This window comes from Cebidichthys violaceus, unplaced genomic scaffold (genome assembly GCF_023349555.1).
Source record: "Cebidichthys violaceus isolate CVI_PGR_0920_01 unplaced genomic scaffold, fCebVio1.0.p SCAF_3, whole genome shotgun sequence".
NCBI lineage: Eukaryota > Metazoa > Chordata > Actinopteri > Perciformes > Stichaeidae > Cebidichthys > Cebidichthys violaceus.
The window spans coordinates 11,169,083-11,191,834 of NW_027176483.1; the positions used below are offsets into that span (position 1 = coordinate 11,169,083).

Below are 22,752 nucleotides of genomic sequence, written 5' to 3' on the forward strand. Positions count from 1 at the left end.
AACTGAGCCAAACCATTCTCACCGCTGCACTTTGTTATGAACAGTTTGGAGCCGATGCTTATTTTAGAGGTTAAGAAAACAAAATCTTAGACCTGTCTGCTGTGACTGACTTGCTGACTGTCGGTCATCCAGAAGCATGAAGCTGGTGGCTTTGCCAGCTAAGCACATCTCTATTTACCACAAAGCCCCACCACATCTCTCTTATCCCTCTCCCTTCCCCTCAGAACGCCCCACATGCCCAGCCTCCCACCCTCGCCATGTGCCCGTGGTTACCATGGTGAACTGCTCTTATCCCAACAAAGAGCCAGAACAAATTGGGTTGAACTCTTACATCCTCTCTCTCTCTCTCTCTCTCTCTCTTTCTCTCTCTCTCTCTCTCTCTCTCTCTCTCTCTCTCTCTCTCTCTCTCTCTCTCTCTCTCTCTCTCTCTCTCTCTCTCTCTCTTTCTCTCTCTCTATCCATACTCACCGAAACACCTTCTCCTCCTTCACATAAGGGTTTGCTTCTCGGAGGAAACAGCCATTGAACTCTGACTTTGAATGCGCACTAAATTCAAAGTCCAGTCTCTAAAGTAAAAGCAAGTCGAGATTTCCCCATGATTTAAGATAGCTATGAATATGTAATCCACGACTTTTCAACTCTTAAAAAGTTACAGTTAACTTTTTGACGCTCAGCTGGTCGCCAGCGGGCCAAATAGTTTGGGACTTTCCACAGCTGATGTTTTGTGAAGGGTATGCTCCAAAGTGATGAAAGTGATTGTTCGCATCCGGGTGGATCAGTGACTGCTCGATGAGATGGAGTGACCTTTCCAATGGGTGGAACAGAGATTCTGTGTTTACTTGCTAGTTTGTGCCAGGTAAGAGAATATCCATCATGCTTATGTATCTTCCCAGGTGTATTGTAACTGTTTTTAAAGGTGCTGGATCGACACTCTCCATGCGTGTGTTGTAATCCAAGATTCTCTGTGCTTTGTTTGCACAGCCGGGGCAACCCTGCCTGCATGTTAGTGCATTTGTGTTATTTAGTTGTGTTCCAATGGCACTGGCTAGCTCACGTTAATGCCTGTGCTCTGCACTGCGCTCATATGGTGTTTACTGCTGATAATGCCGTCCCGACCGATGGTGTCTTCACGGTAGTGTAAGACTGTTGGCTCTGTCAGCAGTTATTGCTTTCAGCACTGTTAGCTTCTAGCCGTCGCCATGCTGAGAGCCATATGGACAGAATCCCTCTTGAGGTACATAGGATTGTTAGCATCTGTGACACATGTTACTTTTACACCTCCTCAGGTTGTCTTGCTGACCTGTGAACAGCATTTAAACCCTGTTGAGGTTGAAGTTGTATTTCAGTCCTTCCCATCCACAAAATATGCAGATGCCTACACAGTCACCTGCAGGACTGCAAGTAACCAGCTGGTAATAACAATGGCATGCTCACTCTGGTCCAGTTTCATTAATTTTAGTTTATTTATTTTTATAACTAAATGAATGGTCACATCTCTGCAGGTGTATGTGGAGCCCATCGATCATTCAGCATGCTCCCCTGACTGCAAAGTGTCATTACGATTGGTTGAGGACCCAAGAGGATATACCATCTCACTGACAGCCAGCAGAAGTGATGCTTCTCTTGAGACAAAGACTTTTCCATTCAGTGAGTGTCTGATGTAGAAAAATAACATGCTTGATAAGTGTTTGGTATAATGCCTATTGACGTCATTTTGTTTCATCTTGTCTCTACTCCTTTCCTTTTATACTGTATATGTGTCCAGTTCCAGTCTCCCTGTCCTCCCTTCATGTTTGCAGCACGACTACTACTGCTCTCTTGATGTGGAAACTTCACAAACAACAAACCCTAGCCACCTTGAGTCTGTACAACACTCACACACAATCTGTCACGCACATCTTCAACATAAACTCATCAGAGACAAACTCTCAGTACACAGTGAAAGGTCTCCAGCCTGGCACGCGCTTCAAGGCCAAAGTTGTGGTCACTACATTCCTCAAACACCTTAATATAACCCTACAGCAGAGACTCAGCATTGATATTGAAACAGGTATTGTACACATTTGCTTTACCACAATCAATTCATCATATGACAACAATTTGATCATCTGCCTTAAAAATTACTGTATTAGTTGATGATAATTACTGTCTCCAGCTCAGTGCCCACCTGGCTGGTTGGCCAATGTGAGAAGCTGTTACACTGTGAGAAGGACGGGTTTGACCTGGACTGATGCCCAGCACAGCTGCGGAGGCCTGGCAGCCGGAAGTCACCTGGCTGATCTGAAGACTGAGAAAGATCTGCTTTTCATATCTTCTCACCTGTTGAGCCACAACCTGCTGCTGCTATGGACCGGACTCAATGACCAACAGGTAGCCTTATTACATAACATAAATATTAAGGAGCGGTACTTAGGAGGCTTTTTTTCTCTTCATCCCATAAGTAAGAGCCATAATAAATAATTGCCACGTATTGTGACATACCATTTCTTGTCATTTCTTTGAGAATGTGCATATGTATATACTATTTAATAACATTTTCTCACATTTGGACATTTTCATGAATAACTTAGCATTTTGTAATTTAAAGAGAGATTTGTCCAAAAAACATTAAATAAATATGTACAAGGTCACTGATTAAGAAGGCAGGACTGTTTTATGTTGTATAGCTCCGATTGTTTGTTTTTATTGATTAACGTTTGTTCCACCAATCATATGCAACTATGGTTATGACACACAGTGTAAATCTTATTATTGTTAATTAAGAGAGCTTTATAGGCGGTGGCAGAAGGAGTAACGTTCGATAGCTTGGTTTTGGGAATTCAGTTGTGGGATTTTGTTGGCTTGTGCTCCGTTATGTGCAACAGGAAAAGTGAGTAATGAATGTTTTTTTTCCTGTTAGAAAGAGAGTTTAAGAAAGAGAAATTATTAACTACTAATTTATGTTAAAAATGAATGTAAGAGTTTTTGTGAGGACCAAACCATTTTGAAAGTATTTAGTGTGGCAAATTGTGAAGATTTTTTATTTAAATAAATGTTTAAATAAATATTAAGTCACTATTTATCATGAAGTGACACATTTGCGTTTCTGAGCCATATGGCCTGCTGATGAAAGGTTAGCAATATTTATATATTTGCAGTGTTACAAACTTAATTGTGGTACTATAGTTTTTATCAAGGCCTACACACAAAATTTGGACACCCTGTAGAAATTCAACTTTGTATATTAGCAGTAAGAAGTAACAGTGCATGCTTATTATAACCTGTATAGTTCAGCAGTTATTCTGACCTGCAAGACTGTCAGAATCACGCAGTATATGGTCCTGTAGGATATGGAGGAATATATGGAAAGTGAACTGCAGGACAGTAGTAGATCTGAAAATGTACTGCAGTATATTTAAACTTCCCCGCACAATATTTTGTCAGCACTTAAGAAAACTCCTGTAGTGTGCACACCGACTTACTTTGTGTAAAGAAACCTATTCAAAGCAATGAATTATGATTAGTTTGAACAAAAAGGCCCAAATAGTTTTATATGTATAGTGAATATGCTTAGGAAACGACTACTCTTTGTAGGATTTACTTTTTATGATTTGAGTAGAATAGTTAAAGTAAATACAGTTTACATTTCAAGACTAGCCTATGTAGACAGTTTTCTTTTTTGCCGCCTGCAGCGAGGTCCTTACATGTTAGCGTATATCCTCTGTTTCAAAATCATAGACCAGTAAAAACACAGGGGCAGGTGATATTCTTCCAAAGTAGTTTACACTTTCAACAGAAAAAGCCCCAATGCAGCAGTTACTCCTTAAAGAGGAGATTTGTTTCTGATACTTTCACTTTAATGACATGATGTCTGTCATGTGTATACATACAGTGCATAATGTCTTTCTTCTGTCACCCCACAGGAGGAGGGGCATCCTCTCTGGTCTGATGGCTCAGCCTATAACTTGACAAACTCCATGATGTCATTACTGCCAGCCAATCAGACAGACTGTTTTGCCCTTCAGAGAAATGCCACAGGGCAAGGATACTTTCTCACTCCATTCTTCTGTAACATCCCCTTACCCTTCATCTGCCATTGCCAGAGTAAATACCTTGTGTATTATACCTTTTATTAACCACATCGTTTACTGTGCATACATTATTTGAGACAATTTTGAGTTTTCCTTCAATTATCACTTGATGATAGATGCAGTTTTACAAAATAAATCCTTTTTTTCAACTTGTGTCTCCCTCTTTCCCAGCCCCTCCTGTCCCTGCCTCATTCTCCTTTGACCTGGTTCAGGTGACAGAGCAACAAGTACAGCTTCATTGGAGTGACCTCTCACCTTTCAACTCTCTTAATCTTTCTTCTATTGAGATATTCCTCCAGTACCAAGAGGAGGAAGATGGAGAGTCGGGTCAAGATGAAGAAGATGGAAGCAGGAAGTCAGAGGACAAAAAGGGGACACAGAGCTTGAGCAGTATTAGAAAAACTGTCAGGGTCCCCATATTCCTCTTCTCCAGAGGGGTAGCAGTGACAGGCTTGTCTCCAGGGAGCATCTACTCTTTCACCCTTCGAGCTTCTCATCCTGCTGGCTCCACCTGGAGCTTGGGACAAACACGAACTGCGTACACTAGTGAGTGTGCTGACACACATAAAGTACACACAAGCAAGCACAAGCATCTTGTGGTAACAGATGTAACTTCAAAGCTTTATGTTCTCTTTCTTACAGGACCTCTTCCTCCTCAAAATATCACTTTTGGCCCCAGTACCATCAGTCAGATTAGTGTCCACTGGAGAATGACAGATGCACAGTTAAGGCTTAGATGGACCTTTGTTGTGCGCTGTGTGGACATGTCGTCACGACAAGAGAGCATAGTTGGAATGACCAATATCTCCAGGTTATCTGAGACTGGTGGGCTGCAGGCATACATTGCTGTGATTGGAGGGCTGGAGTCTCACAGGAAATACAGAGTTGAAGTTTACACCGTCACCCAGCATGGCATAGAGAGCTGTGGACAAGCGCCTGTGACTGTACAGACTGGTAAGCATATAACAGTACGTTTTCACAGTAGATATTTGTGATGCCTCTGTTCTATTGTAGTGTTCCAGTGAGCCATGACAGGGTCACAGTGAACCTACATTCACAATACCAGGACCCTGAAACGGGCAATTAAATGGAATTCGTTAGTTTCAACATACATTTTATTATTTACACCTGGGATTTTCCTACTGATTCATGATGATTAATTTTAATTTCTAAGAAAATCTAGAAAGAAGTATTTTTTAATTTTGGGAAAGATACACAAATGAGAACTTCACAATCACACATTTGCATTAATTCACTGTTATTGCTACTATAGACCATCTTATTCACCCAGACAGTACAATCCTCACAACAGAGGTCCAGTCAGGGGTTTTAGTAGACTAGTCCTTGACTGTCTTGCTGTGATGGTCATTTTTCTAGATACATTTATGATCAAAAGCATTAATAAAACACTTATTTGTCTACCAAAGTGGATACGTTTCAGATGTTTTCAAATTTACAGTATGTAATTGTCCAAACAAAAACCATGTATTTGCTTTGACTCAGGTTAGCTGACAACAAAATAACAATCTCCTTTGTGCCTCATAGCGGTGAAGGCCCCTAGTGGTCTGGTGGTGTTGAAAACAACAGGAGATCTGACAGTCTGCTGGACCAGTTCACCTGATCACCCACCAGATGGTTATTATGTCACATCCCACCCACCCATTTATCCCACTCTAACCTCACTGTGGATAAACCAGACCAGTCCCAGTGCACACTGGGCACGTCAGTCTGTGTGTGTTAATTTGGGCGCATTTACTCCAGGTCAGACTTATGAAATAGGAGTTGTCTCTCTGCGGGGAAAGGACAGGAGCAACAGGACCACAATCATACACACCACAGGTAAGATAAACAACAATACTGCCTTTAAAGGATATGAACCTTTTGGACCCTAGACCGATTTTTAGGCCCTCAGCTCGAAAAAAGCATACCCATACGATAATGAGTGTAGCGTTGCAACTGTAAGGGCTATTTTAATACTTTTGGTAGTAAAATAACCCTAACACTTGTGAGATGCGTTGATATGTGTAAATATCAGTATATATGTTACTATGTTAAGAGTAGATTAAGATGGCACACAGCACAAATTGAAAATTCAAATTTTCCAAAGGAAAAAAAAAAGCAATTTCAGGATATTTCTTTATTAGAAATCATGTAGGTCCAAGCTTTCCAGCTCTCCCAGATCATAGAACTATATGTTGAGGGTCTCTAAACAAATTTTTACTTTGATAAAATGAAGCTTTATCTAGTACATCTTGATCTAGTACGGAGAGGTCAAACGACGTCAACCAAAATGTAATTTTGTTCCAGCTGTTTTATTGTAATTTTATATACGATATAATTATATATTTCACTTCTTTTATCACTAATAGTGTTCAATCTATCCATATGCAGCAGTTTGGCATCATTTTGAGAGCCTGGATCCTCTATGAGACTGTTAATGTTTGTCATCCACGGGATTTTATCGTCTGAATTCCAGTTTTTTATCCTCCAGAGCCTTAAAGCCTGTGCGAAGGGCCGATTTGACGCAATGAAAAGTTCCATAGACTCGTTACAGCCTGCTCTGTTGAAACAACCTAACGTGATTTTGAATGACAGAATCCGTTAGCCAATCATAAAATAAAAACTACCTGAGTGTCAAATTTCTCAAATCCAATTTGCTGAGACGTATAACCCTGCCCCTTCCGCTAGCAGGCACTCGAGGCTCATGAGGGCAGCGCCAGCTTTGAATTCACAGAGAGACGGATGAACTGCGCAGATAGATAGTAAACATGTTTTGTTTGTTTTTTGCTGCGGAACATCTCAAAGTAAGGAGCTGGTTTATGATGTGATCGATTATGCAGATTATGATGATGGCTTTGTTTTGTAAGTAAAACTGCGAGGCTGTGTCGTAGCGGAATGTGACAAAAGGGCTGCGGCCGTCTGGTCGCTAGCGATCTCCTGAGCTAACGGGTGTTAGTATTGAATTTTTCAAAACGTTATTGGCATAAATGTGGCGAGTGGGACTGCCTAGGGGGCGCTATATCGATTGTGTTACTTGGTATTATACGTAGCTTTGTCATATGTTGTGTTTGGAGTGTGTACAAACAGCTGAGATGACTTTGTAGCGCAGGAGCTGCAGTTTGAGCAGCTATGCAGCATCATTATATTCGTTACTGATGAGTGCACATTATGAGTGGATGAATTTTTGGATGCATGCTCCGCCCCCGCCGGTGGGGGCGCTCGGGGCGAACTGGATATTATTAAGAGAGGTTTATCTGAAGCTAAGATAAGGCCTCAGTAGTCAGAGGTAGCCAGTGGGGATCGACCAAAGTTACAGCTTTTTCAGATTACATTTCTCTTTTTTTTGTCTTTTTCCCCTGTTGAGTTGCAGTGGAAGGGTAGTGATTAAAAAGAGGGGGGTTGTACTAAACAGGCTGTGACATAATTTTACCAATTTAGAAAGCTTCAGATAAACTTATTGATACTCAGACAGAATGAGGACTGCGGATTTAGTCCCCCATGGCCAGTATGAACAAAAGGAATGATTACAGCAAGCAAAACACGTTTCAATATTAATTTGGGCACCTGACCTGAATTAACCTATCTTTTAACAATGTAGACAGTAATTTCTACTATCGTTGTCTCTTGTTTCTCTCTCTGTATGTTTAGATCCAATGCCAGTTCAGGTAGCAGTCCCCCTTTCAGTGGGCACAAACTCTGCACAACTTTACATTCAGCATCCACATCTGGGCCTGATTGATGGGGTGAACGTGTGTGTATGTCCAGGATTGTGTGACAGTCTGTGTGAGGGACTGTGTGGGAACACATGTCATTGGTACTCCCTGCCTGCTGGTGTTCATATCATAACCCTGAGCAACCTCAGTCCAGGATCAGAGCACCAGCTCAAGGTGTACAGCACAAGCCAAGAGCAGATGGGACCACCGTACTACACCCGCCCCGTTAGAACAAGTGAGTTACCTCAGCAAATACTAGTACTTAGTGGGAGCAGACACATTCAAATTGCTGTTGTTGAAGGTGTCGGCATAACATTTGGGCTTATATTGACTTAAATGATCTGACAACATAGTGAGCCCTTCTCTGTTAGTGTATTTTAACCTGGAAAAGGCCTCTCATCACTTTTTCTCTGCAGGATAGCACTACTCTATCTATTTAATATAATATATATAATTTGATATTAATTCAAAGTACTTTTTCACATCTTTATCTATTGCATATTTCAGCAATTAGATTAAATTAATCCACTCTAATATTGGCATCACTTTACTGGTTAACTGTTTGATTTTCTTTGGAAAATGTATGTTCTCAATATGTAGTGATCGCAAAAATCCATACTATTTAGGTCAGGCCTCAAGCTATATGACAGATGTTATATTGTATGATACATTTTGTATCTTGTTTTGAGACAGACCCAAAATGAAGGGACGCTAAAATAAGACAGTGGCATCATCTTTAAATGCATTTTTAAAATGTTTGTTTTAAAAACAAAAAAAACATATATACTACATATAAACATGTACAGTATGTGTCTTTCATCAAGTTGTTGCCAACTTTTTATTTCATTATTACTGCAATAATATATTATATATAAATTATATGATACCTAGGTTTTTAAAACGTAAAATTAACAACTATCGCCCAACCAAGCTTAATTGGTATTTTCAGTATGTTAGAAGAATAATTACAGTGTAGGATATGGTTTTTGATTTTAGGTCTGGCTACTCCTAACAGAGTGAGGGAAGGCGTGGTGACAGATTCGTCCATAGAGCTGCTTTGGGATCCAGCACCAGGACAGGCTCACAGCTACGAGGTCATCTGCCTAAACTGTGACCACTCACAAATGGTAAACCAGAAAAAGGAGATTTTACTTTGAGATTCATGATGACCAAAGTTGGTCCAAGTTTATGTCCTGTCAGCCACTGCATTAGCAAACATTGCATCAGGAAATACAAAGGGACCCATATAGAATGTTTATGTTATCCAGTTTGAAAAGGTCTATACCATTTATGTGCTACAGGTGCAGAAGGTGTTCAGTCAGAGCGCAACGTTTTCTAGTCTGACTCCAGGCAGAATCTACCACTTTGCAGTACGAACAGAGAAAGAGTCCTTCACAGACAGTGACCCCGTCACCATCAACATCACTGCAGGTAAGCGCACACATACACACACTGCTCAATCGTTCTATTTTAACTAACTATTTGGAATGTTTTTTATATGCCAGCCCCCAGCCCAGTGAAGATGTCTCTTGTGAATAAAACCACATCATCCATATGCGTACGTTGGAGTATGGTCAGGGGAGTGGCGAGCGGACTCATCCTGTCAATCAAAAACAGAACATTCAGTCAAGAGCTGATGATTTCTCATCCAGAGGCTAGGTCAGTCTCACTCTTGTCAGCCAGTGCACACATTATTACTGTGTTATGAGACTGTAATAACAATCACCAGATCAAAACTTTATTTCATAACAACTGAGTGCAGTTGTAGTGCAACATGGATTACTCAAAGTCTGTGCTTACAAAACAATGACTGCTAGAGCTGTGTGTTCACAGATCTTACAGCTTTGAAGGCCTCGTTTATGGAAGCCAATATACAATCGAAGTGATTAGCACCAGCGGGGAAAGAAGGAGTAAACCTGCTACTATGATCCTCCATACTAGTAAGTTTAAGAATTTGAGACGTATTGCTTGTTTAAAGTGAACCTATAAAGTTTTCAAAGAGTTTATATTCACACGTGTATTACCTATAGTGACAGATGACGATGATTATGAGTCAGTTCATGAACGGTGTCTCATGCTAATGGTAGTCTTGTTTCCAGTCCCAGAGGTGCCACAGGATGTGATTCTTTCAGAGCAGGTAGTGACGTCTGTGTTTGTAACCTGGAGACCACCGCCAGGACAGGTGGAGGGGTACAAGGTAAGACATGTAAAATACTTCAGCTGTTCAGTTCCAAGTAATCAAAGTAGGAGGGACAGGCATTATAGGTTGGTATGCCATAGTAACTTCCAGATAGATATCAGTCCTCATTTGTCTTACACACACGTTCCTCAAAATGTTTTTTCTTCAAAGGACAAAGAAGGCCACATGCGTCAGGTTCTGCACTCACCTGTTGGTTACTTAGAAACCGTTGTCAGCGCACCACAGATTTGGTTACCAGCCCTTTAAAGATGTATGACCTCAGTAGAGCCATGACCAGGGAGAATGACCAAGCACATTACATGCATGCACAATACCCACCCACATTAACAAACATAAATAAAAGACATGAGTACATATAAAGGATTGATAAAGCCAAAATGTGGCATGTTTTTGCGGCCAGTAATTGAAACTTGGGACTTTTTAATTTTTTTTCTCAGCTTGTTTTTGGCCTGCGGTCTGTGGACAGGAAATCATGGATTGAGGTTCTTGTCCAGGACGCACGTTATGAGATCAGGGATTTGATCCCAGGGTCAGACTACAGTGTCAGCATTCAGAGTGTGCTTGGCTCAGACACCAGTCAGGCAGTCCACAGAGAGTTCAGCACACGTAAGAGATACTCATGCATACAGGCACACACACACACACACACACACACATACAGAAACAGACCGGTCTAAATTCTGTACAGTATTTCAGAAAGTTTTGTCCTACCAAGATAGAAAAAGCTGTTTGTGATTCCTCAATGCATAATGCCCTCGTAACACATAAAATAATGGAATAGTAGCCAAAGAGATGAAAAACAAAGGTGTAAAATTGTAAAAACTGTGTTCCAGGCCCAGCAGGATTATGCGCTCTTCATTTAGGCCACATGAACTCTTCTTCTGTCTCTGTGAGCTGGGACAGTGCATTTGGAGAGTTCGACTTTCACAGAGTCACTGTGGCCAACACCTCAGGCACAACCACACAGACCGTACCCAAGGAGGAACAGGTTGCCGTTGTTACAGGGCTGGTGGACGGCTGCAGTTACAACGTGAGCGCTGAGAGAGTCAGAGGAGTGACAGCGGGGAACGCTGCCTTTCTAACTGTAACCACAGGTAGACGATATTACAAGGGCTACAACACTACATTATTAATATCAACTAACCTGATGTTTTTTTACTTTCTCCACCTATCTGACTCTATTCCGCCCTTTCTTGTCTTTTTATGAGGGCCAGCACGTGTGCGAGGTGTGCGTGTCGTGAATGTCTCTGCACGTGCATTCTCATTACGTTGGAAGCAGGCGATTGGGTGTGTGGATCATTATCAAGTCAACCTGCTACCAAACCAGGGAAAGGTCACAGTGTACCCTGCGTGTGACGAATACATTCAGGTACACACACGTACTCAACGAAGCACACACACACACACACACTGCTTAGATATAACAACAATGACATTTCTGAACTTACAGTTTCACCTAATAAACTCATTATAGCGAGTTGGACAATGGGACAGTACAGTTCACCTGAATACACTCAATGCAGTTTCATGAAGAGCAGTGAAACGGGAAGAAGTCAGGCATTGAAGATCTAGACATGCAGCTGAGTTATGATACTGAGTGTACAATCTACACACACACACACACACACACACACACACACACACACACACACAAACATGCATGCTTCTTTATCTCTCCTCCCATTCAACCAAATCAACCATCTCTTACCGGCTGCCAGGTGTCAGATACCCCCAAAATGTAACCTTACACACCACACACACAGAGCACAGGGTTGAGTAATAGATCTCATTATTTATTAAGTTGGCCTCATGAGCTCAATCCTGAATCATTCATTTGCTTAAGCAGCTCTCCCAAGAGAGAGAGAGAGAGAGAGAGAGAGAGAGAGAGAGAGAGAGAGAGAGAGACCAGAGGGAGAATGCTAGCCTCGTGCTAATGAGAAGATTCACTCTCCTCCTACACAAATTTTGGAATACCTCAAGACCAAGAGCCGTTAATATCCAATTCGTGAACAACTAACCCTGTGACCTTTTACTCATGACGCTAACCAGCTCCTAGACCCTGGAGTTATTCCTCTTTACCTCAGTGGAGTACCTGTAGACCACTGCTAGCCATTGTGCACTAACACTAGATGCAGCTCCACTGGCGACGCCTCTAACCTGCTGTGTCTAAACTGAAGCTAACTCTGCTAACCAGCATGGCCTTCTTCTCACTTATCCTGCTGCTAACACTCTGCTTGGGACAGGTACACTCACAGGTAAGAATTCAACACTCAATATTTGGTATTGATGTGCACATAGATGTTTATATACTCAGATATACAGAACATAAATATAACACTGTTTGTCATATTTCTGGGAGGTAACATAAGGTATGAGTGTGAATTATTGCCATCCAAACATACTAATGTCACAGGTCCAAATGTTTAAAAGCAACAAGTCTGCAACACAGTTCTTCTGTCGCAAAAATATATTCAGATACAAACAAGTGCAGCCACAAGCTGTCAAATTAAGTTGTGGCTGAGTGCCTTTAGAGTTGTTGCATATGTTTTTGTAATTTAGTTTTATTCCTGGTTCTATTTGGGGAGATTTGTCAGAGGAGTGCTCTATTTTTTTACTAATATGTTCTACAATAGTGATTGCTAACCAGGGTTATGTGTACATGGAATACTTGTGTAGTTGTAAGGGAGCACTTGGAAAAATTGTAGAGTAGCCAATTTGAAAAAAAAGATAATTAGATTTAAAATAAAAAAATCCATATATATATTTCTGTTTTGATGGAAAATACTTGAAAATACTTGAAACAATTAATCTATTAGTTGATTGACAGAACTTTATTCAAACCACTAAAACAAGAATTACCTGCTTTTTCTTGTCTTAGGTGATAGTAAACAGAATATCTGGAATTGACAGATCAAGCAACGGCAAAAAAATAAAAAATATCACCTTGGACTTTGGGAAATAATGATGGACCATTCTTCTCATTCTCTTATATTTTTATAGAGCAATACACACTTGTATTGACAGTGTTAAGTCACATCCAGTTCGAAATCAATAACAAAATTGGAACATTACGGGTAGTTATGATAAAAGAGATACAACAGTATACACTGATTCTGTTTTTTTTGTTTTTGCAGGCTGATGTGGTGAATGTCACTCCAGGGACAAGATACAGTGTAACGGTCACAGCAGTCTCCTCCTCCAACATCAGCCCCGGAGTCAGCCGCATGATCAATACTAATGAGAGTGGTGGGTTGTGCACACACTGTTTACTGTCGTTTGGATGGGTTTTGTTTTTGAATGTTAAAGTGCCATAAGGTTCTCGTCTGCCCTCTGCTGTTTGATTCAGTCTCTTATAGCAAACACACACACACACACACACACAGGGAAAGGAATTAGTACAGTAGATGTGTGTGTGTTTAATTCCTCTTAGGTAACTTAAGCCTAGGCTTTTGAACCGCAGGATGAATGGGTCTCCAGTGAATGTCATTGAAATGCCACTACTGTGTGAGGCCTTATTCATCAGAGTTCGGCCTCAATCGCACTCAAACCCACACACACTTACACACACACACACACACACACACACACTCATAGGATCAGTCCCCACAGACAACAACACTATTCTTCAAATGACTGTGGTACTGTCTAGTGTTGAGATATGATATACAGAAGTTCTGTACCATAATATCTGTGTTGTATGTTTGCTGTATATGGTGTTGTACGCAGTAGACGATGTGGAAAGACACTCTTCCGTTCTCTTCTCTCCTTCACACACTTCATTTCTTCTCCTCCAGTTGCGGGCCCACCTTTAGGCCTAGAAGGAGAGGCCGTGGGCTCCAATGGTATTCTTCTCTCCTGGACAATGCCACCTGATGCCAACAATATTGAGGGATACGTCATCAGGTAATTCATTGTTGTCGTCTTGAAGAATTATTTTGGTCTATTGGTGGGAGTCCACAAAGGTTGTAAATCTCAATAATCCAGGAGAGCTTTGTTGTCTTTGTCTCTGTCAAGAAAATTGCAGTTCGCAAATGTCATCATGAGATCATGAAAATATCAAATGTGAAATAAACAAATATTCAAATCAAATTTAAGAAAAAAGGACTGTCAATAAAGGAAAAAAGGTATATACATATATACAGTATATATATATATATATATATATATCAAATAAAAAATACTGAATATCCTAAAAATGTATCATAGTAGTGTGTAAAGAAATATAAATCTAGTGTAACAATTTAAAAACAATTTGCTCTTGGCTTCTATATACATTTAGGGCTCTATGTGTATTGCACAACTGAGATTTGTATTTATTACATGCATGGGAATGAGTCTATTGATGTGTTTTCAGGGGTGGAAGAAGTATTCAAGTCCTAAAAATACTCCATTACAAGTTAAAGTATTCAAAATCATGTTATTAGTAATATTATCAGCAAAAGTATACTTAAAGTTACTGTGTGGAACTTTTAACTGATTATGAAACAGTCTCTTTAATACTGATGCTTCTATATGACCTACATAAGTAGACTAGGCCATTAGCGAAAAGATTTTCTATTTTTATATGCGTATTCTTAATACTTGTAATTGGTGAACCGGGTCGGATTCTGCTCAAAATCAGACAAAGTCATGCAGGATCACCAGAAAGTCCTTAGCTCAGACTCCAGCGAGGCCTCTGGCAGCGATCAGGGGAGAGTGAAGGAGAACTCCCCGGCCCGGCAGCGGCTCCTCCTCCAGTTAGGAGCAGAGCTTTGCATTGCTGGAGGGAAGGGAGGCACAGGAGAACCAGAACTGACTGTCAGACCCTGCTGCAGTAAATTGAGAGTCTGGTGCTCAGAGATACACTATCACTTTTGTCCACAGGGACGCCAAATTCAACACATAAAGAAAGTTCTTTGTAGTAGTTTTAAAAAAAAATATCAAAACAAGTTGATTTTCATTGAATACACGTGGAAATATTCTTGCAGCAGTGGCAGATTGTTTTAATCTTTTTTTATAAGAAAATAATCCTCAATTCTCGACTTAATTCTAGTCTAAAAGGGCCAGAAAAGATATCTTTTTTTTTCTTATGCATTAAGTTTAAGGAGATAATACAAAAATTGAAATGTGTTAAAAGTTCCCTTCTAAAATATAATGAAGTAGAGGTAGCATAAAATAGAAATACTAAAATGAAGTACCTTAAATCTATGCTTAAATACAATTGTTGAGAGCCCGTCATCCAGCCCCATACTGTACATGAATGTATAATGTGAGTTGAAACTGATGATCTTGAGAATGGATTTCTGCCTGCAGATACAAGGAGGTGTGTCCCTACCCCGATCCCACCTTCACACAGGTGACCAAGTTCCTGGACGTACCTGAGACCCTGCTCACTGACTTCACCTCAGGTTCTACATACCACATTGAGGTAGGATATGCAATTCAAGATTTATTCTTTATGGCCATTAAGTTGTAGCTAATAGGAATGCACTTTGGTGAACTCACATCGCATAACACGACTGAGACATGATAACCTAATATAGACTCCCATATCCAACAATCTAAGGTGTATCTCATAACAAACATATTCCTGGAAACTGTCCTCCTGTACACAAATGTGGACAGATCCCACTGGACTGGACTATTCTCTTGATCTGGCTGAATACTGGTAATTGATCCGTCCTGATTTCATTATTAATCAGGTAAACAGATCTATGGACCAGCCATGGCTCTTTCCACTGTCTGTTGTCACTGAGCTTGAATGTGATCGTGCTTATTAGTTTTCAGAATTCATTAACCCACAATGACCTTAATACAAATGGACTCTGAGAGACTGACACACATCATGACACCTGCACATTCTGTATTTGTGTGCACGCCTTTATGAGTGTGTGTGCTTGTATCATATTACTATTTTGGCCCGCACACTAAGCCGTGCAAAAAGCTGAGCTGACAGACCTAAGAATGTTATCTGTTGTCTATTCTAAGTATTGACTTTTGTATTTTAGCGTTATTTTCAGGCAAAATAGACAATGTCCATTCTTATTCATTACAGTGGTAAACACAAAATGTCTAATTTACAAAGTCATTGGTTCGACTCTATGGTAATTTTAGACTGTAGTTTTTGACGAGGTTATTTTGCATTAGACTGTACAAATGCCTGTGTTGTGATTGCTCTTGAAGCATGATCCTCTGATTTTCTAGAAGTATTCGTATTGAGAAACATTTTAACGGCAATTAGAAAAATTTAACATTGACATTTATATTTTTGTTAAATATGCAGTTTCTATAGTTGTTCAGTATAAATATATAGTAAAAGATGGATGTTTCAAGATAAAGTTTTGGATGTAGCATTCATTATTGTCCATTTAGATGTATTCCCACTTTTGCCTGATAATCAGACTTAAATTGGCATTCAATTTTTTACGTCATTATTAATTTATTTTTCATTCATTTTTGATTTATACAGTTTAAATCTTTGAGAAGATCAAAGATTTAGCTGGCAATTCAGAGGCTAAAGGTCTGTTTACATACTGTTGATATATATCTGTTGCATAATGTTATATCATTGTTGTTCATGTTCCAGTTGTGATCATTGCCTGAGATAAGCACCTAATCTGGATCTGATGACTGCCCTATTGACACGAACATGAATCATCATTAAGTAATACCTACTCCCCCCCCCCCCCCCTTAGGTAGCAGCCACATCTCCAGCTGGAATAGGAGCCTTCAGCAAATCTGTATATATAAAGACCGCTGAGTCCCGTAGGTGTTCATGCGCACACTTGCATAATGACCTCAAAATCTAAAACAGTAATTGTGTATACAGAGTATTGTTTGTCTATGTGTGTGTACATTCATTTGTGTGTGCATCTCCTGCAGCCCCTGGCCTGGTGACCAACTTGACAGCGTTTGCTTTGAACCACACCTTCGTCATGGTTACCTGGTTCCTGCCGCACCGCATCAACGGTCTCATCACGAAGTTTGCTGTCAAGGCTAAACACGCTCGTACTGGGCAGACGGTCCGCACACTGGAGGTCAATGCAGAGGACATCATGACCGGAGCACTGCCTCACTGCAATGTACTGCATTATACTGTCACCTTCTGTCCTTTTCATTGTTGTTGTGAAATGTTCTGTTTCTGTCAGGATTGTAGATGCTACCAAGGCACAAGGCACAAGGCTGACCGTATGTACATCATCAACATAACGCTAGAAATTTCATTTTTTTCCTCATATACTTTTCCCTCTGTGTATGACTTTGTATGTGTAGGATGCAGCAGATATCCTGTCCCGAGCGACTCTCAGTCCCTTGGAGATTACAGCATCGTCTTCAACCATCACCCTCTCCGCCATACCCCCTGCAGCTTCCTGGAGTGTGCCCATATCAGTAGGAGTTGATCAACTACGACCTTACACTGCCTATCTATTCGAAGTGTCTGCCTTCACCTCTGATGGAGAAGGACAGGTAGCCTCCACTATGGTCCGCATGCCAGAATCAGGTATGAAAAAGAGGCAAAAGAGGCTGTACTTTTTGTTTAATTTGTGACTCTTATTAGGATATACAGAATGTACTACATGTATGAAAATCTTTATTTATGTGTCTTTGTGTATGGCAGCCCCAGAAGACCCGCCACAAAACTTCTTCATATTGAATATGACGTCTAGATCGATCTCCGTGTCCTGGGCCTCTCCCAACATTATCACAGGAAAATTCACCTATGTGCTCTACCTTTATGGACCTACAGGTTATTAATTATGAACTCTTGAACACACGTGCATTCATGCATAGACAGACTCAAACTCTAAATTGATAAAAATCCATATTTTTTCTATCTCCTATTCATTGCAGGATATTTGTATGAGAACAGCACAGGAGACACGCGGTTTGCTCTGACTGGTTTGACCCCCTACACAAGGTACACGTTGGCCGTCCGAGCCAAAGCTGCTGGAGAAGTGGGTCCAGCAGCGCAGGATGATGTAATTACACATGCCGAAGGTGAGACCACTCATAAACTGATGTACTGATGAATGGCGCTTTTTTTTTGCATTTAGATGAATCCCCAAAAATTCCCTTACTAAAAATTAAAAAACATTTTTTTATTCAAACACATGTTGCATGTAAGGATGTTTTTATAAACACATTTTTGGAAGGGGAAAGTGGACATTGAATCACACACTACTACAGAAATGTCAAGGATAACACAATAAAGTCCGATACATACTTATGTATGTAATGTATGTATGCAATATGTTATTTTGTATTGTTTTATCAGCAGACACTGTATATTTCCAAGACAAATTTCCTTCGGGACAATAAAGTCTATTTTATCTTATCTTATCTTACTTGCATGCTTAGGGGTGTGTTTTGTGTGCTTATGTCTGTGTCTAATTCTCTCTGGCTCTATGTGTGTTTGTGTGAGTAGCACCCAGTGCCGTGCAGGACTTGATGGCAGAAGCTGAAGATTCCGTTTCAATCCGTGTGAGTTGGAGAATCCCTGCCCAGCCCAACGGTCCAATTACCCACTACAAAGTGCAGGTTCTTGTTGGCGACATTTTGCTGCAGGACATCACCCTCTCTGCAGAAATGGTAGGCCAGATGTTACAGCTATCTAAGCCACCATAAATGTATCCCGTCACAGCTACTACTGTTAAACATTTTTAGTTAAAAAGGTTGGATGAAATTGTTCATCTTTGCATAAACTTACAGTACATTTTTTTTACAGTCTAAAAACTAATGATAATTTTCAGGGGCAGGACCTAATATATATATATATATATATATATATATATATATATATATATATATATATATATATACCTGTTCAACCCATTAGTACTGACAATTGGGACCATTTATAAAAACATCCTCATACGCAACCTGTAAGCCATGTCCACTGTCTACTAGTTCAAGTAGACATTGCTTTAAGGACCAATAAGCCCAAATTATTGAGAATCTTTTTTTTTTACATTGAACCCACCCAGAAGAAATCAGAAACTCCAGTCAGGCTATACAATGTAGTTTTTCTTCTTTCAGAATACTACTGGTTTAAATGAAGATGAGACCCTTCCCCCTGATGTCCTTAACAATCCAGGGCGGCGTAAGAGATCTGCGGAGCTCAGTCTGATCACATCACCCCCGACTTTCACGGCCACCATTGCTGATCGCACGCTGCCCTCTGCGACTGCTTCCAGTGTCACACACTCTGGGCAAAGAAGCGTTGTTTACATCACTGACACCGATGCTCAACCAACTACTGACTCAATGGTCACTGAGAAGCCCAGTACCAGTTATGTTTCTGCTTCACTTTCTAACAGCACAAATATTAAATTTACTGACTCTGCAGTCTCTGGGACCTCTGCATTCCCTCTTACCTCTGTGCCACCTGCTACGCTTCCACCCTGGCTGACAAAGCAATCGCCTGCTGGGGATATGACCTCAGATTCTTCCGCCTTGTCCCTGACCCCAGGCCAGCTCCGCTTGTCCACACATGATGCATCAATTACGGGACACTTTTCAACACGCAGTGCAGCAGCTTCTGGTACGAAAGGTGGGAGAGCACTAGTCCTTATCCCTGCTTCTCTTAACTTCCTGCAGCCCTTGATACAAGATGTGTTCCAGTGATTATAAGTCCTGTGTGTGCATGTGGTCTTGTTTTTCCATCTGTTTTTGTATCGCAGGTGTAATGGTGAGAGAGGAGGTGATGGACATTTTGTCTGAGGAGCTATCATATCTGGTGTCAGATCTGAATCCCTTCACTGAGTACACGTTCAGGGTCACTGCTTCCACAACAGTGGGAGAGGGTCCTGCAACAGATATCACTGAGAAGACAAGGGAGCAGGGTGAGTAGTCACATTACATGTATTTAGCTGACTGCTTTTACCCAAAGTGACTTGCAATAAGTGCAATCAACCATGTTGTTACATGCCCAAAATGTTCATTACATGAAGTTCATCAAATTTGCTGATCTACATCAAGCGCTGAATTTAGAGACTGAAGAAATAGAGAAAGGGTTTGGGCTGGTTTTTACATATTGCACTTATCATTAACTATAAAAAAAAAATGCTACGGCCTACAAAACCAGAAACATTCTTTGTTGTGCCTAACAATGTCTGTATGTGTTTAGTCCCTAGCTCAGTGCTCGAAGTGTCCTATCAAAACATCAGCTCCACCTCCATCCTGGTGAACTGGGTCCCACCACTTAACCCCAATGGGAGGATCACACATTACACTGTCTATGGCCTCAAACTAAACAGTTATCAGGCCCTTAACTGGTTTACTAACGGTACCAGCATATTGATAACAGGTAGAGTAACCAACTTTTCTGCAGCGATCTAAAATCATTATAATCATTATCATCATCATGACACAGATCTTATTGTAAATATCGGTTCTAATATATAGATTTGGACAAGTATACTGGTTATAAGCTTCGTGTAGCTGCATCCACAGCTGTGGGAGAGAGCTCTCTGTCCAAGGCAGATGACATCATTGTTCTCACCTTAGAGGATGGTATGTACTTAACACACACTGTATACAGAAACAAGTATTCAAGTGTTCAAAACATGTGTTTGAATATGAGTGGAAGTAACAAAAATCAATGTCAGTAAATGAATATCAGTGATATTAGATATGAAATTTGATAGATAAACTCAAATATTTCATATGTAGTTATTGAATTACCCATATTCAATGTGATGCTAGGTCAGCTATATTATTTGGTCAATGATATTTCTATTGCTTCCTCAGAGCCTGACTCCCCCCCTGTGAACCTCACTGTGGTTGACACCAGCCCCTCCGCCGCCACATTGGCCTGGTCTGCACCAGAACAAGCCAACGGGGTGATCCAACATTACGAGGTCCTGTATGAGAATGAGTCCTACTCTGCGTTAATGAACACGTCCTCTAACACAGTCACTCTGATGAACCTGAAGCCATTCTCCTACTACAACGTGTCTGTGAAGGCGTTCACGAGTTACGGCCATGGCAACCAAACGTCCAACACTTTATACCTGCTGTCCGGAGAGGACGGTGTGTTGCTGGATACATGCACACAAATACACACACATATGAGAGCCTTTAGTAACAATATCAACTGTTCCAATTTTAAAAATGGTATGTTCTCTCTTCAGTTCCTGGCAGTCCTCCGTATGGCGTTATGTATGAGTCGGTCAGTCCCAGCGAAGTGAACGTGACCTGGCAGCCTCCTCTTATGCCTAACGGGGTGATTACCCACTACAGTCTGGAGATTTGGAATTCCAGTCACTACCTGAACCTCACCTCCCCAACCAACTACATCCACATCACGCATCTGAGGAAGTATGCACAGTACCGCATCTTGGTGCAAGCACACACACGTGTCGGGCCAGGAAACTACAGCAGCGAGCCACTCAACATCACCACACTGGAGGATGGTGAGAGGGACGGGTGGGAGAGAGTGGAAAGGGGAGGGTTTGTTTTTCAGTTCCGGGACACTGCATGATTACATCATGACTGAGTTCGAAGGGCGCCTGATTAAATCTGACTTTCCTCTCGTCTTTTCCTCCTCAGTTACCTCTCTCTGTCTCAGCTCATGTTAATGATGTTACTTCACAGGTATTTAATGCCACATGCTTTCCAGCAGGACTGAGAAGCGCAAACAAGTCATTACAACTAACCAGTTTTTCATTTCAGGGCAACATTATGTTTCTCTCTGCCACGTTCCTGAGGGGCCATATGAGGTTCCGTTTTGTCTTTTGACAAATACTCCTGTTTGTATTTTGTTACTTGAAAGTATTTCTACTGCATCTCAGCTCCAGATACACCTCCTCAGTTCCTCCACACCAGGAAGTTGTCAGACTATGAGGTAGAGTTATCATGGCAACCACCACTTGAAGCCAATTCCGACATACTCTACTACATTGTCAGAGTTTGGTGAGTTTCTTAATCTACTTTTCTCTGTGTGTTTGACTCAAAAACAGAGGTTTAAAAAGAAAATGGTCCACATTGCAACATTAATGGTTGCTCTCTTTGTCAGGAATGAGACAACTGAGCTGTGGCAGAATGTGACACAGACATCAGTGGTTATTGCTGTAGACTCAGAGAGTCGCTACAATGCCTCTGTCTCCAGCTGGAACAGACTGGGAGATGGAGGAGTGCTGATTTACATCAGCTTTACCACCACCGATGCAGGTGCTGGACGATTGTTAAAGATTTTTTTCTCACATTCAAAATATTTGTGACCATGCATTTGTGTGAGGTTCCTCCCACTAACTGAATATGTGTCTGTGTGTGCTTCCTGGCTCTCAGAACCATTTGACCCCCCGCAGAATGTGACTTTTGCAAATGTGACTGCCTCCTCCGTCACCTTGCTGTGGCGCCCGCCTATTGAACCTAATGGAATCATTGTGCACTATACTATTTATTACTCTAATAACAACACTGTGGCTGAGCAGGTGAGATGCATATACTGTACAGAGAATATACAGACAAGTGACAGATTAAAGCTGCACTAATCAATATTTGCATTTTACAAAAATGGGTCAAACTAGAACTGCCCCCTATTAGTTATCTAGTAGACTAATTGGTCATTGTGGTCTTAATCAACTAAGATTTCTTTATTATTTTAGTTGTTTTAATGCTTTTCTTCCTGCTGAATGACTTATTAACAAGGAACTTCTGAGCACAAGATTCAAAGCGGTGCTTTTGTTTAATTCTTTGTGGAAAAACAAAGACAAAATTGTATGACTGTAAGACTATATCTGTAGATTAATACTTTTTTTGTTTGAGGGACAGCCCAAAAAATAACTAT

The 22,752-nt window shown here is 40.8% G+C and overlaps 1 protein-coding gene across 1 annotated transcript in view; it reads left to right on the forward strand.

Annotated features, from left to right (window-relative positions):
* Positions 1 to 811: 811 nt before the first annotated feature.
* ptprq (protein tyrosine phosphatase receptor type Q) overlaps positions 812 to 22,752 on the forward strand; it is a 36,972-nt gene continuing 15,031 nt past the window's right edge. Inside the window, exons 1-36 of the mRNA XM_068723115.1 lie at positions 812 to 856; positions 1,287 to 1,412; positions 1,503 to 1,647; positions 1,766 to 2,050; positions 2,156 to 2,370; positions 3,903 to 4,083; positions 4,242 to 4,616; positions 4,713 to 5,024; positions 5,616 to 5,909; positions 7,719 to 8,018; positions 8,780 to 8,910; positions 9,085 to 9,214; positions 9,289 to 9,442; positions 9,617 to 9,723; positions 9,883 to 9,980; positions 10,421 to 10,589; positions 10,817 to 11,077; positions 11,192 to 11,352; positions 13,118 to 13,229; positions 13,778 to 13,886; positions 15,276 to 15,390; positions 16,658 to 16,727; positions 16,845 to 17,044; positions 17,235 to 17,463; positions 17,581 to 17,709; positions 17,814 to 17,960; positions 18,388 to 18,551; positions 18,999 to 19,512; positions 19,643 to 19,804; positions 20,089 to 20,268; positions 20,367 to 20,474; positions 20,712 to 20,993; positions 21,095 to 21,376; positions 21,755 to 21,875; positions 21,979 to 22,133; positions 22,251 to 22,396. Coding sequence (XP_068579216.1) covers positions 812 to 856; positions 1,287 to 1,412; positions 1,503 to 1,647; positions 1,766 to 2,050; positions 2,156 to 2,370; positions 3,903 to 4,083; positions 4,242 to 4,616; positions 4,713 to 5,024; positions 5,616 to 5,909; positions 7,719 to 8,018; positions 8,780 to 8,910; positions 9,085 to 9,214; positions 9,289 to 9,442; positions 9,617 to 9,723; positions 9,883 to 9,980; positions 10,421 to 10,589; positions 10,817 to 11,077; positions 11,192 to 11,352; positions 13,118 to 13,229; positions 13,778 to 13,886; positions 15,276 to 15,390; positions 16,658 to 16,727; positions 16,845 to 17,044; positions 17,235 to 17,463; positions 17,581 to 17,709; positions 17,814 to 17,960; positions 18,388 to 18,551; positions 18,999 to 19,512; positions 19,643 to 19,804; positions 20,089 to 20,268; positions 20,367 to 20,474; positions 20,712 to 20,993; positions 21,095 to 21,376; positions 21,755 to 21,875; positions 21,979 to 22,133; positions 22,251 to 22,396 — 6,714 coding nt within the window. The remainder of the gene's footprint in view (positions 857 to 1,286; positions 1,413 to 1,502; positions 1,648 to 1,765; positions 2,051 to 2,155; positions 2,371 to 3,902; positions 4,084 to 4,241; positions 4,617 to 4,712; positions 5,025 to 5,615; positions 5,910 to 7,718; positions 8,019 to 8,779; positions 8,911 to 9,084; positions 9,215 to 9,288; positions 9,443 to 9,616; positions 9,724 to 9,882; positions 9,981 to 10,420; positions 10,590 to 10,816; positions 11,078 to 11,191; positions 11,353 to 13,117; positions 13,230 to 13,777; positions 13,887 to 15,275; positions 15,391 to 16,657; positions 16,728 to 16,844; positions 17,045 to 17,234; positions 17,464 to 17,580; positions 17,710 to 17,813; positions 17,961 to 18,387; positions 18,552 to 18,998; positions 19,513 to 19,642; positions 19,805 to 20,088; positions 20,269 to 20,366; positions 20,475 to 20,711; positions 20,994 to 21,094; positions 21,377 to 21,754; positions 21,876 to 21,978; positions 22,134 to 22,250; positions 22,397 to 22,752) is intronic.